The sequence below is a fragment of the Saimiri boliviensis genome, chromosome 9 (genome assembly GCF_048565385.1).
Source record: "Saimiri boliviensis isolate mSaiBol1 chromosome 9, mSaiBol1.pri, whole genome shotgun sequence".
In the NCBI taxonomy this organism is placed as follows: Eukaryota; Metazoa; Chordata; class Mammalia; order Primates; family Cebidae; genus Saimiri; species Saimiri boliviensis.
Genome location: NC_133457.1, coordinates 110761916 through 110776917, shown reverse-complemented (window position 1 = coordinate 110776917; position 15002 = coordinate 110761916). Strand labels below are relative to the sequence as shown.

The 15002-nt window shown below is 44.9% G+C and overlaps 1 protein-coding gene across 3 annotated transcripts in view; it reads right to left on the bottom strand.

Moving 5' to 3' along the window:
- Nucleotides 1–15002, bottom strand: part of EYA2 (EYA transcriptional coactivator and phosphatase 2) — a 292955-nt gene that overhangs the window by 38632 nt on the left and 239321 nt on the right. For all 3 annotated transcript variants that reach the window (XM_039479738.2, XM_074406621.1, XM_039479741.2), the window contains one exon: nt 6272–6361. In XM_039479738.2, the coding sequence (XP_039335672.2) occupies nt 6272–6361 (90 nt within the window). The remainder of the gene's footprint in view (nt 1–6271; nt 6362–15002) is intronic.

The following is a 15002-nucleotide window of genomic DNA, read 5'->3' as shown; positions in this document are numbered from 1 at the left end:
GGAGTGTGCCTGGAATGTACCTGTGGAAGCTGCTGTGTGCAGTGGCTCATGCCTGCAATCCTAGCACTTTGGGAGCCCAAGGCGGGAAGATTCCTTGAGACTACAAGTTTGAGACCAGCCTGGATAACATAGGAGACTCCATCTCTACAGAAAATAAACATATTAGTGGAACGTGGTGGTTCCTGCCTATAGTCCCAGCTACTCAGGAGGCTGAGGTGGGAGGATGGCTTGAGTCTGGGAAGTCAAGGCTGCAGTGAGCCATGATCATGCCACTGCACTCCAGCTTGGTGACAGAGCAAGACCCTGTCTCTGGGAGTCGGGGTAAAGGAAGCCACTGTGCCTGGGCTTCTGGCATGAAAGAGCTGCCTTCTGGCCCTAGGTTGTTTACATTTCAGATTTCCTCATGAGAGAGAAACGGACTTGTGCTTTACCTAAGCCTTTTTATTTTGATGAGCTTGTATCTTAATTCATAGACAGCAGGGAGACTGTGAGAAGGCTGTGACGGCGTCCAGGAGAAAGATGATGGTGACTTGGATCATAGAGGTATAGAAAACGGAGTGGAGAGAAGTGGACAGGGGCCAGGACCAGAGAATGCAGCAGAAACTCAGGCAAGGCAGGATGATGCCAGGCGCTTCCAACATCAGCCCAGCCACTGCTGTGTGACCATTGACTCCCTGGTCAGACACAAGTAATTCCACCGTCTAGGCTTCCTCCCCCAGCCACCTCCTTCCCGGGGCCAAATTGTTTACCTGCCTCTCACTACCTAGCCCTCACCATGCTAGCCCCTGGACATCATCTTCAGGGACAGCACCTCACCCAGGCACATCTCCTGGCTTCCAGAGGACACCCTGACATTGACAGCTTGCCCGTTAAAGCAAGGGAGGGAGAAGAAGGCCCCTCTCCTCATTCTTGCTGCATCTTGCTTGTAAGTCTTGTGTGTATTTATTTATTTATGTATTTATTTGTTTTGAGATGGACTTTCGCTGTGTTGCTCAGTCTGGAGTGCAGTGGTGCGATCTTGGCTCACTGTAACCTCCGCCTCCTGGGTTCAAGCAATTCTGTTGCTTCAGCCTCCCAAGTAGCTGGGATTACAGGTGCATGCTACCATACCCAGCTAATTTTTTAAAAATTATTTTTGTATTTTTAGTAGAGACAGGGTTTTGTCATGTTGGCAAGACTAGTCTCGAACTCCTGACCTCAAATAATCCACTGCCTCAGCCTCCCAAAGTACTGGGATTACAGGCATGAGCCACCGTGCCTGGCCCAAATTTGTGTTCTTTTAAATATACCAAGAAGAAGGTAAAGCCTGGCAGGCAGGAGGTACCCAGGACAGTTCTTGTCAACATGCCTGCCATTTTAACCAAGAGAATGGGGGATGTTACAGTCTTTAGGGTCACCAAACTCCATGGATGTGGATGGCAAATCGTCACAGAGTTTCAGTGGTGTGATGAGCTGATAACGAAAATCTGCAATCGGAGAGTCAGCCTACCCTCTCTGTCTACTTTAGAACCCTGTTCTTCTGGCTTTATATCTATTTGTGATGCCTTTGTTCATGGTTACCTTTGCTTGTTAACTCTTTTTCATGCCTGAATGAAATGCGCCTTTGCTGAAATTTGGAACCATCTTTAATAACACTGCCTATAAAGTTTCAGTGATTCAACATGAATCTAGGTTTTAAATGTATTTTAAATTAAAGTTGTGACATCTTAAAACATAAATAATATTTTTATCATTATTTTTTTTTGGAGATGGAGTCTCCCTCCGTCTCCAAGGCTGGAGTGAAGTGGTGCAATCTCTGCTCACTACAGCTTCCGCCTCCTGGGTTCCAGTGATTCTCCTGCCTCAGCCTCCTAGTAGTTGAGATTACTGGCGCCTGCTACCACGCCTGGCTCATTTTTGTATTTTTAGTAGAGATGGGGTTTCATTATGTTGGCCGGGCTGGTCTTGAACTTCTGACCTCAAGTGATCCACTCGCCTCAGCCTCTCAAACAGGCGTGAGCCACTGTGCCAGGCCAATCCCATACCATTCTTTAAAACCCACGGATTCTTTCACCTGGGAGTCTGGGAGTTGCTGATTTAACGTGGACACCCGCTTCAATCCTTGTCCCCTGCAGTCTGTTCTCCACCAGGTAGCCAGAGGCAGCTTCTGAACCAAAGTCATATCATGTTGTTCCAAACCCTCCAATGGCTTTTGTCACCCTCAGCTGTTATCCAAAGCCTTACGATGGCCCAAAGGCCCCACCCCCATTGCCCACCACAATTCTTCCTGTTCCTTCTGCTTCTGTCTACCCGGTCTCCTCCCAGTTTCTGGAGCCCAACAACTCTGACCATGCCTCGGCCTTTGCACAGCGCTTCTCTCTATCTGGAACACTCTTGCCCCAGATATTGGCATGGCATCCTCCTCCAACTCTTTCAGGTCTTTGTTCAAAAGTCAGAGGTGCCTGGGCATGGTAGCTCACACCTGTAATCCCAGCACTTTGGGAGATTGAGGAGGGCAGATCACTTGAGGTCAGGAGTTCGAGACCACCGTGACCAACAAGGTGAAGCCCTGTCTCTACAAAAAATACAAAAATTGTCTGGACATGGTGTGCACCTGTAATCCCAGCTATTTGGGAGGCTGAGGCAGGAGATCGCTTGAACCCAGGAGGCAGAAGTTGCAGTGAGACAAGATTGCACCACTGCACCTCCAGCCTGGGCAACAGAGCAAGACTCTGTCTCAAAGAAAGAAAAAAAAATCAGAGGAGCCTTTCCTGGATATAACAGGTAAAAAGCAAAAAACAAAAGTCCCCATGACAGCCTCCTCCCTGACTCTCTCTCTTCAGAGCACTTTTCTCTGACACTCATTTTGCATTCCACTGTTTGTGGTCAGCCTCCTGAACTGGAAAGTCCATGCCTTGTGGGGATGGATCTTGCTGTGGTTGGTTTGCTGCTGAACTCACAGCACTTCCATTGGGGCCTGGGAAACGGCAAGCTCTTCACGAAGAGCCACTGGACGTGGGAAGGAAGTCCCTTACAGGTGGCACTACAGGCTTGGAGAACAAAGGCTTCTGGCTTTGCTGGGCCTTGATCATGCCTCTCCCCGGTCCTCATGGCTTCCCTGGGCAGCTGCAGAAGGCTGTGCTTTAGATTTTGACAGGGGCTGCCTTGCACCAACAAACAATATGTTTTCACTTGTGTGAATTTTGACTTCATCATCGTATAACATGGTTTCAATTCTGCTGAGGTGCCCTGGGGGCTTCTGGCACTGGGGACATTTTTGAAATAAATTTAGAAAATAAAAACAAACCAGCTTCCCTAAGTAGCTCCAGCTGGTAATTAAGATCCTCCTCCTAGAGGTGCAATGTCGACCTGGGGGCCAGAGAGAAACAGCAGAGGGGGGCAAGACTCTGAAGACATCAGCGTGAAACACAAAAATCCCGCAAAATACCTGGCTCTCAGCTGCAGGTTCAACCAAGATGCACAAAGTACCTATTCCACGCCTGGTGTTGTTACTGCAGGGGAGGTTCAAACTCATGTTTCTGCTGGCCGATCTGGCACCTTCACCAGGGTGTCACAGACATCCTAAACCCCATGTGCCCCAGACAGAGGGATGGAATCCTCCACTGCATACCCAGCACCTTCTCTGTGGTGCCTGTCTCCGTGAAGGACAACACGTCCCTGTCAGATCAAACCCAGGAGTCCTTGCCACCTCTCTCTCCCCAACCTCCACATCCAGTCTCTCAGCAATGCCTCTCGGCTTCAGCTCATCCTGAAGTCCACATCTTTCTACCACCTGGATCCAGTCCATTTTCTTCTCTTGCTTGGATTACTGCAGTAGCCTCTTGGCTGGTCTCCCTGCCTCCACATTTCTTTCTTTCTTTTTTTTTTTTTTTAAGATGGAGTCTCACTCTGTCGCCCAGGCTGGAGTCAGTGTCACGATCTCGGCTCACTGCAACCTCCGCCTCCTGGGTTCAAGTGATTCTCCTGTCTCAGCCTCCTGAGTAGCTGGGATTACAGGTGGCTGCCACCACACCTGGCTAATCTTTTTGTATTTTTAGTAGAGACGGAGTTTCACCGTGTTGGCCAGGCTGGTCTCGAACTCCTGACCTCAAGTGATCCGCCTGCCTTGACCTCCCAAGGTGTTGAGATTACAGGTGTGAGCCACCGCGCCCAGCTCATATTTCCCCTCTGACTGCCCATTCTCCACGCAGCAGCCAGAGAGGTCTTTTTAACATACAACCCAGATCATGCAGCTTTCCTGCTTAATGCCAGCTTGCCCCAGAGATGTCCACGGCACTTAGAATGAACTTTGATTGCTATGATATCTCCTGCCCCAGTCTCATCTACCCTGGCCGCCCCCATACTTTTCCTCCTGTGCTATGGCCGCCATGCCTTCTCTCTGATCCCAGGGGCTTCAAGCTTGTCCTCACTCAGGACCTTTGCACTTGCTGTCCTGTCCCCGACCCCTGCCCCCGATCTCCATCTGGCCGGCTGCCTGTCATCATTTGGTTCAAGTGTTACCTCCTCAGGAGGCCTTCCATGGACCAGCCTCCTCAAGAGTGCTGCCCCCCCGCATCCTCCTCGAATCTGATTGTTTTATTTTCTTCACATCCTTTTTATTATCATAAATGATCTTGTTTATGGATTTGTTTGGTTGTTTACTGCCTGAGCTCTAGGGATTCAGGGTGAATCAGACAGAGTCGTTCCAGTTCTCACAGAAGTGGAGGCAATAAGCAAGGATGAAATCGACCCTGAACTTTTCAACTACAAGGGCCAGTAATTTCCACTTTTTGTTAAAGCGAGTTTGGTTTTGATCTTTGCAATCGGCTGAGTCCTTACTGCGTTAGGCCTCGTCCATACTCGCTGAATTCAGTGGTCACAGTTTTGGTTGTCTTTCCCTCTGTGTCCTTCAAGCCACAGACGTCATCATGAAGTGAGCGTGCACTTTGATTTTGAATAAAGAGACCGTCCCAAGCCTTGAAGCCAATGGTTATTTATTCTCTGTTGCTCCAAAGCTCTCTTTCTTCTTCGAGTTTCTACCTAGTTCTGCTCTTTGAACAGATGTTGGGCAGAGAATATCAGTTCCATTTTACAGATGTCAAGACTGAGGCCAAGAGGCTTACATAGATTGGACAAAACACTAGATTGATTATTTCAGCAAGGATTCCTCTCTCTCTGGAACTGCAGACTAGAAAGAAAAATCTGTATGCTTTCCCAGTGATAAATATTAGGAGTGCCTTGGGCTAGCCAGGATAGACTTGAAATCTGTAAATTTTATATTTCTGCTTCACAGATTAGTCCCCAGGGATGGTCCAGGAAAAAATATTCCTCCTAAGAGAAACAGAATTGCTCTTTTGTATACAGTTTTCTTTTAGGTTGCCTTTATTTTTCAATCTGTTGAACCAATAAGGCGAATATAATTTACAAAGCCAGAAGATTCCCATACTGATCCTTTTATCGGCCAAAATCCCTTCTTCACGTCAGAGAAAGTTGCTTGCTCTTTCATTAGAGGGAGGTAACTCACTGTATTTCCCTCTTTACTTTGGCTACAAGGAAGTGATACACTCTGAACCTGATCACAATAGTTAGCCTGAGCCTGGAATGCTTTGGTAAAACTTCTTACTCTTACTCATGACATAGCTTTGTATCCCTTGGCCTCTGCCTTACTAGTTCTACTTTAAACATGTTTCCCATTCAGAATCCTTTCTGACATAGGCTGGGTATAAACAAACGAATTCAATGTATTTTTGAAGCTGCGCTCCCGCTTTTTTTCCTACCTCCCCTGCATCTTGCTTAGGGGCTCGGGAGCAGTTCCTTTAAATAAGCATATTCCCTCTGCTCACTCTCACTCTTTCTCTTTGTAAAACATGCTTTCAGGGGAATGTAAATTGTTTTTAAAAGCTTCCATCCTGGCCCACTGCTAATTATTGCTGACCCGGGAGGATCTGTACTAATATGCCTTAATAAACTTATTAAATAGCAAATTTCAGGAGGAAGAAACTACATAGCCCTTATTGGATTAGTAAAATTGCCAGTGGACATCACCAGTGGAACAGAGAAGAGCCCGTTAACTGCATAGGAAAGCTAGGGAGATAACTCAGCTAAGTATGTTTCCAATAAACCATCGCCAGCCACAGTTTTGGGTCTTTTTGGGGGTTGCTAGCAAAAGTTTCAAACTTCTAAAAGAAAAAGAAAAAAAAAAAAAAGAAAGAAAAGGCAGCATCCTTCTTCCCATAAACTAGATGCAGGTGATTAAACATGGCAAATATTAAATGAAACCAGCAACACAAACCTCCAGGTCATTGAAGAACAGATGTGTATCTGCAAGGTTGAAGATCATCTCTTCCATCATCAGGCCAATGCGCACGGATGTCGTGGTGTCCTGTGAGGCACAGAAGAGGAAAGTCACATGAGAGGGAGCCTGAGTGATTTTAGCCACCCTTTTGGGCCCGTCCCACTGCTGAAAAGCAGTTTTGGGTTTTCTTTATCTGCTCGGCTCATGCATGGCCTAAAATGTGTCTCTGTGTGAGGCCAGTGTGATAATCACGTCCGTCACACAGCTTCCAAGATCTTACTTCTTGTTGTTTTTTTTTTCTTTTTTTTCCCTGAGACAGAGTTTCGCTCTTATTGTCCGGGCTGGAGTGCAATGGTGCAATCTCGGCTCACCACAACCTCTGCCTCCTGGGTTCAAGCGATTCTCCTGCCTCAGCCTCCTGAGTAGCTGGGATTACAGGCACGTGCCACCATGCCCGGCTAATTTTTTTGTATTTTTAGTAAAGATGGGGTTTCACCATGTTGGCCAGGCTGGTCTTGTACTCCTGACCTCAGGCGATCCATCTGTCTTGGCCTCCCAAAGTGCTGGGATTACAGGCATGAACCACTGCTCCCGGCCTCACTTCTAGTTTTTCACCATTTTTACTTTTTACCCTCTCTAATATTTAAATCTCCTTGAAAACGACCCTGGGATTGCAACAGTGTTCAGTGTTGCAGGAACATGTATCACAGACACAGCTATAATTAAAAAAAAAATGGTCCTCTTGGCAAATGCCTGTTTTCAGGGGTTCCCTCCAACACATTTTTGTTTTCAAGGAGGTCTGGAAGATTTCAGTATAAACTACTGGGAGAGTTGGGCTGTGGAATCTCTCTTTCCAGCGTTCTCTCTATGCACACTGCCTTACTCCTCTTGATACTTAAAAATCCCTGTTATCCAACAATAGAGGATTAATGATAAAAACACACAAACACAAATGCACTATGCTACATTCAGAGAAGAGAAAACTAGGCAGCCATTATACAATTGAAGTCATGCTGGAGCTACTGATATGAAACTGTCATCAAGAGATACAGTGCTAAGTAACAAAAGCTGCAACACAGCGTGACGTATGAACTTGCACAACTGTGCAACGGAAGTGCCTCCCTTCTGTATACACAGCGTGGTAGGCGGCACTGCTGTTCACCCGTATTTGGGATCCCTCCCTGAGGTGCTTCTCCCTGCAAAAAGGATGAAATGTAGCAGGGCTGGCAAACGGCAGCGCCCAGGCCAAACCTGGCTTGCTGCTTGTTTTTGTAGGACTGATGAGTTAAGAATGTTTTTTTTTTTTTTTTTTTTTCTTTTTTCTTTTTTTTTGAGACAGTGTTTTGCTGTTGCAATGGCACAATCTTGGCTCACCGCAACCTCCGCCTCCTGGGTTCAAGCAATTCTCCTGCCTCAGCCTCCCGAGTAGCTGGGATTACAGGCGTGCACCACTCATGCCCGGCTAATTTTTGTATTTTTAGTAGAGGCGGGGTTTCACCTTGCCGACCAAGATGGTCTCGATCTCTTGACCTCGTGATCCACCCGCCTCGGCCTCCCAGAGTGCTGGGATTACAGGCGTGAGCCACCGCGCCCGGCCCAAGAATGGTTTTTACATTTAAAAAAAAAAAAATCAGTGTATTGTCTATAGTTCCTCTTGTACTAGAAAGTCAGAGGTGAGTAGACTGTGTGTCCCACAAAGCCTCAAATATTTACCGTCCAGCCCCTGACACATACCCTCCCTGTTCAACTCAGGTTATGACTGAGGAATATTGGGAAGACACGGAGAGAATTTTTGCATATGTGTGATGGGGTCAAGGGTGAGAAAAGAGAGCTCAATTCTTATATTTTGGGAAGCAAGAGATCATACCTAAAACTGAGAAAACATACTTCTTGTACGTGCTACAGGAAGTAGCAAATACACGTTACTTAGAAACTGGATCATGCACCTTGCTTTGGCCAGTGATAATGTGGGCAAAAGTTATGTTTCACTTTTGGTCAGAAGGTTTTTTTTTTTGAGATGGAGTTTCACTCTTTTGTTGTCCAGGTTTGAGTGCAGTGGCACGATCTCAGTTAACCACAAGCTCTGCCTCCTGGGTTCAAGTGATTCTTCTGCCTCAGCTTCCCAATTAGCTGAGTAGCTGGGACTACAGGCATGTGCCACCATGCCCCGCTAATTTTATATTTTTAGTAGAGATGGGGTTTCTTCATGTTGGTCAGGCTGGTCTCCAACTCCTGACCTCAGGTGATCCGCCTGCCTTGGCCTCCCAAAGTGCTGAGATTACAGGTATGAGCCATGGCACCCAGCCTGGTCAGAAGCTTTTAAGAGCCAGTGCACGCCTCCCCGTACACTTTCTTTTCTCACTTACAAGGCTGTAAATATTCTGGATATTTACTCTGTTAGCTTGAAAGGCAGCTATATTTGCCACTATACCACCAATGCCCACACATATTCTGTTGGCCTGGGTTCCAGAATAAAGATGATATGGATCAGAGATACAGCTGACCACAATGGACATATATCATAAATGAGGAGTAGATGAGATTTTGGGGATGTTTGTTACTGTAGCATACCCTCACCTATCCTAACTGATACACATGAGAAATACGTAACACAATAGTTTCCACCCCTGGCCGCATATTGTAATGCTCTGAGAAGCCTTTAAAAATTCTGATGCCCAGGCTGCTCTCCAGACCAATAAAATCAGAATTGCTGAGGGTGGGGTCCAGGCACCAAGGTTAAATCTCCCCAGGTGATTTCAATATGCAGTCAAGGTTAAGAACTGCTAGTCTAGAAGGATATAAAACAAACTGTTAATAATATTCCTGGCTAATATCTATGGAGTGCTTTCTCTGTGCCACTTTATAAGCATTAACTCATTTAATCCCCACAAAGCTCTATAAGGTGAACACTACTATTTTTCCATTGCTATGGTTTGGATGTGGTTTGTCCCTGCCACAACTCATGTTGAAATTTGATCCCCAGTGTGGCAGTGTTGGGAGGTAAGGCCTAGCAGGAGGTGTTTGGGTCATGTAGGGGGGTGGGTTCCTCATGAATAAATTAATGCCTTCCCATGGGAGTCAGTGAATTCTCACTCTCTCAGGAATGGATTAGTTTCCAAGACATCAAGGTGTATTTTTTTTTTTTTTTTTTTTTTTTTTGTGAGATGGAGTCTTGCTCTCTTGCCCAGGCTGGAATGCAGTGTCTTGATCTTGGCTCACTGCAACCTCTGCCTCCTGGGTTCTTGCAATTCTCCTGCCTCAGCCTCCCAAGTAGCTGGGCGCCCAGCTAATTTTTTGTATTTTTGTAGAGACAGGGTTTCACCATGTTGCCCAGGCTGGTCTCAAACTCCTGAGCTCAGGCAATCTGCCAGCCTCAGCCTCCCAAAGTGCTGGGATTATAGGCATGAGCCACCGCGCCTGGCCTGAGAGCGAGTTGTTAAAATAGTTGACCCCCTCTCTCCCCATGTGGTCTCTGCACACGTTGATTCCCCTTCCACTTTCCACCATGAGTGGAAGCACCAGGTACAGCTGCCCAATCTTGAACTTGCCAACCCCTAGAATCATAAGTCAAATAAATCTCTTTTCTTTATAAATTATCCAGCCTCAGGTATTCTATTATAGCAACATTAAATGGACTAAAACATCTATTTTATAGATAAGGAAACAGAGGTACACAAAGGTTAGGCAACTTGTTCAAGGCCATACAAGCTAACAAATGTTGAGATTGGAACACAGGTAATCTGGTTCTGAAACAACACTGCTTCTGAGGACTCAAAGGGGCTGAGTTGGGAGAGGAGAGATAAGGGCCTTGTCTCCTCGCTCCATACAGTCCTTTTCCTGTTTAAATTTTTCACTGGAGAGTGTATTATTTCTGTTGTAAAAAATTAAGGACATAAACCCTTCTTGACCCTTAAAAAAAAAAAAAAAGAAAAAAATGCAGCTGGTGATCTCAGCTCCACACACAACTGTGAAGAATCAGGCCCAGGAACACGGCCATTAGGCAAAACACTTCATCAAGGCCCTGAGAGCCAAAGCTTAGCACTCTTGGTCCTGGCTGGAAGGCGGCAGGGCAGGGCACTCAGTGAAAAATGACGAGCAAATGAGGAAAGCAAACTGCTTGGGGCCTAGGAGGGAATCAGTGTGTGACCTGGGAGAAGGTTTGGCATTACTCATATCAAAAGCATTTCACCACTGCACGATTGCACACTCCTCATTGATGGAGCAATTTGTGCACCTAATCACTGATGACCAACCCTCCATGTACTGGACAAGAAGCAAGAAGGAGCTTGTTTGCTGAAAGGATTTATGCTTAAAGATGTCACCTCCCAGGCCAGCACATGGAGAAGGAAAAGTAATTATTGTATACAAAATGACTTCCCTGTGAAAAGTATTTATATAATTGTAAGAAGGTAAATACCATATATTGATGAAGCTCAACTTATGATTGATTGATACTGGGAAGACATGAAGAGAAAGTTTGCATGTTTGTGATGGGGTCAAGGGTGAAAAAAGAGAGCTCAATTCGTACATATTGGAAGCCAGAGCTCATGCCTATCACGGAGGAAAAAAAAGAATCAAGAAGTAGCACCTAAGGATGTTACTTAGAAATTTGTGGGTTACTGGCCGGGCGCGGTGGCTCAAGCCTGTAATCCCAGCACTTTGGGAGGCCGGGGCGGGTGGATCACGAGGTCGAGAGATCGAGACCATCCTGGTCAACATGGTGAAACCCCGTCTCTACTAAAAATACAAAAAATTAGCTGGGCATGGTGGCGCGTGCCTGTAATCCCAGCTACTCAGGAGGCTGAGGCAGGAGAATTGCCTGAACCCAGGAGGCGGAGGTTGCGGTGAGCCGAGATCGTGCCATTGCACTCCAGCCTGGGTAACAAGAGCGAAACTCCGTCTCAAAAAAAAAAAAAAAAAAAAAAAAAAGAAATTTGTGGGTTACATTTTTCAAAGCAGCAGCAAGAGTTGAAAGTTGTTGCCCCCAGGCAGAAAACAAGGGTGGTGGGCAGTCACTGAGGACTGCTGTTTTCCACAAATATTCCTTTGTAGAACTATGCCTATTAAACCATAGGCATATGTTTCTTTGGTTAAAAATTCAGGGTGGATTACGAGGTCAGGAGTTCTAGACCAGCCTGGCCAACATGGTGAAACCTCGTCTCTAGTAAAGATATAAAAATTAGCCGGGTGTGGTGACACATGCCTGTAATTCCAGCTACTTGGGAGGTTGAGGCGGGAGAATTCGCTTGAATTTGGGAGGCAGAGGTTGCGATGAGCTGAGATCACCCCATTGCACTCCAGTCTGGGAGACAGGGCAAGACTTTGCCTCAAAAAGAAAAAAAATTTAAAACTAACAGGAAACATACTCAGTAATTCCACTTTTCATTATCTATGCTTCAGAAAATCTCATACACACGAGCAAGGGGACACATCAAGGATGCTCATTACATAATTGTTAGTAAATAGCAAAAGATTGGGAATAATTTAGCTATCCCTTGAAAGGAGACTTGAAAAATGAAATGTGGTCTATTCATACAATGGTAAATGAAATGTCAAGGGATGGAAATGAACCAGATCTCCACATATTAACAGGGACACATCAAAAAATATATAGGAGTCAAAAAGGTTTTCTGACTGTAATATGTACTATGTACTGTATGTTATTACTATTTATTAGAGACACATAAAATGTTACTATATTTTCCATGGGCACTTATATATTTATACATATATGAAAGGATGTACACAAAAAAAAGGCAGTTACTTTTAGAAGGCAGAGAGGAGGAAACAGGAATTAAAAGTGACGGTCAAAGTGAACTTTAGTATTATCTAGAATATTCTAGATTTTTTTTTGAGACAGGGTCTCACTTGGTCACCCAGGGTAGACTGGCACAATCTTGGCTCACTGCAGCCTCCACCTCCCAGTTCAAGCAATTCTCGTGCTTCAGCCTCCAAATAATTGGCACTACAGGTGTGTGCCACCATGCCTGGCTAATTCTTTTGTATTTTTTGTAGAGATGGGGTTTCACCATGTTGCCGAGGCTGATCTCAAACTTCCTGAGCTCAAGCGATCCACCCACCTTTGCCTCCCAAAGTGTTAGGATTATAGGTGTGAGCCACCATGCCCAGTCTTCTAGAATTTTTTTTAAAAGAGAAGGGATTCAAATATTTATCATATAATTAAAAATTTTTCTAAAAATTAAACACACCCAAATGTTTCTATGACAAGCCTTTAGAATACCTACCTACTCTCTGGGCATTCTTATTATTTCAGATTTTCCTAAGATTGTTTTAAGCTATGTAGGTGGTAACTCTTTTCAAAAAACTTGACAAAAACTAGTTGCACAGAGGCAGAAAATAGCCTCAGAAAAGCATGGCTAACTCAGGAGTGAAGTAACAGTGTTGCCCTGGCTCAGAACACTTTATCCAACTAAAAAATGTTTTTCCAGGGTTGCAGAGACCAAGAAAGTAAAAGAAAAAAAAATTGGTGGGGACTCAATATTAATTTATGTGAAATACATCTGGAGTAAGGGCAAGACAAAAGCCATCAGTTTCATCCTGGGCTGCCTGCTGAACGCAGCCTTACTATACACCATAAACATTCCACCCGGGTGTCTTGGTTTTAGTCACCGAGGATAGCTTGGAGGGGAACCCTCTGCCTGACCCAGAACTTCTCCCAGTCAAATAAACACTAAAATATGACAGCTTTCACATCATGCTCTTCAGCTAATAAAGGGCCACTGATCCCTTCAAGTCCAGCCTGATCCCTTTACCACCTAACACTGCAGTGAGGATTAAATCAGGTAGCATGTGTGGAATCACCTAGCCCAGGGCCTGGACTGCAGCAGGCACTCCACAGGCATTGGCTATTTTCAAAATCCCCCAGTCCCCTTCCCTGAGCCTTTAAGCAAAGAATCTGTTTCTGTAAACCCAGCAGGAACACCCCAAATCAGTTGGTACAAAAGCTTTTAACATGCCACTCACATGAAACCCATTTTCTGAAACATTATGTATTCTTTGGATTAAAAAGAAAATCAGTGGTTAATTTCCTAAACAAGCAACAGCATAAGTAGATTACTTAAAAACAAAAATGAAAACAAAAACGATCAATTTAAACCAGAATGAACTGAGAAGAGGTAGTTTTTACAAAACAGGCTTCAGTATGTAACTGGTCCTGGGAAGGACCATGCTGGGGGCTGGGGGTAGGGGTGGATGGAATGTCATCTTTGTTTGACTAGAGAATCTGTGGGTGGTTCTCTTGCAGTGAAGGTACAGATCAGACAAAGGCGTTGCAGATTTTCTCAGCATGCCCTAATGTTCTACAGATTTCTCTGGGTTCAGTTTTGATGATGGTGTGGTGGGCTCTGCATACTTGTTTGGGAGGCTGGTGAGGAGGCTTTGAGTTGGAACCGCCCCTGAGGGGAGAGGCTATGGACCTGGATAACAGCTCAGTAACATAATTATCAAGCATTCTTGATGAAGGTCTTTTTTTTTTGAGACAAGGTCTCCCCTGTCACCCAGGCTGGAGTGCAGTGGCATGATCATAGCTCACTGCAGCCTTGAACTCCTGGGCTCAAAGAGTCCTCCTGCCTCAGCCTTCCAAATAGCTAGGACTAGAGATGTGTGCTAGCACACCTGGCTTATATTTTATTTTGTGTAGAGACAGGGTCTTGCTATGGTGCCCAGGGAAATGTCAAACTCCTTGCTTCAAGTGATCCTCTTGCTTCAGCCTCCCAAAGCATTAGAATTATAGGCAAAGTTCTCTTAATTAAAGGAGGACAGGGGGGTCTTTCACCATGTAGGCAGCCCAAAGGTCTGCCAGGTGGGTCACTATCTTGGGATGTATGGTTGTAGTTCTTGGATGAAGGAGAGAGGAGAAGAGTCTAAAAAAATGTCTTTCCTAAGATAAAATTAATCTGATATAAAGCAAACATGAATGAAGAAAATGGCATGTTGGTTCTCAGAGGTTTCAAATTGTGAATGCCAAAGTTATTCATAGTTAATTAAGACTAAAGGGTTGTTTTCTATCAAGTGTGTCAACCATCCTGAAATTCATCAGCTCTCCAATTTAAGCCATATTGGAAGTCTGCTTCCCAGTCCACATAGAATAGGAGGCAGCTGTTTTCATTTCAAAATAATGAATACAAATTTTTACCAAAAAATTGTTTTAATGAATCAGAACTCTATTTATCTATTATTTTTTTTCCTGCATTTTCCAAGTTTTCTGTTTTCATGTTTTTTGAGACAGGTTCTACCTAGGTCACCCAGGCTGTAGTGCAGTGGCGTGACCACAGCTCACTGCAGCCTTGGCCTTCTTGATCCTCACACCTCAGCCTCCTGAGTAGCTAGGACTACAGGCTTGTACCACCACATCTAGCCAATAAATAATAATAATAATAATTATTATTATTTTGTAGAGACAGGGTCTCCTTTTTGCTCAGGCTGGTATTGGACTCTTGGCCTCAAGTGATCCTCCTGCCTCAGCTTCCCAAAGTGCTGAGATTACAGGTGTGGCAAGTTTTCTGTTCTAAGCATGCAGCACTTTTGTAATAGGTGACTCTAAAACGTGTTCAATTCAAAGAAGGGAGATTTACACAATATTTAATCAGCAGCACAACCCTTTGAACAAAAGGAAGGTCTGGCTATTTCATTCTGAAACTGGTTTATGTGACTGTGGGTTTTGAGTTCCTTCATAATTCAAATACGAGTTCCTTTGTAACTTAACTCC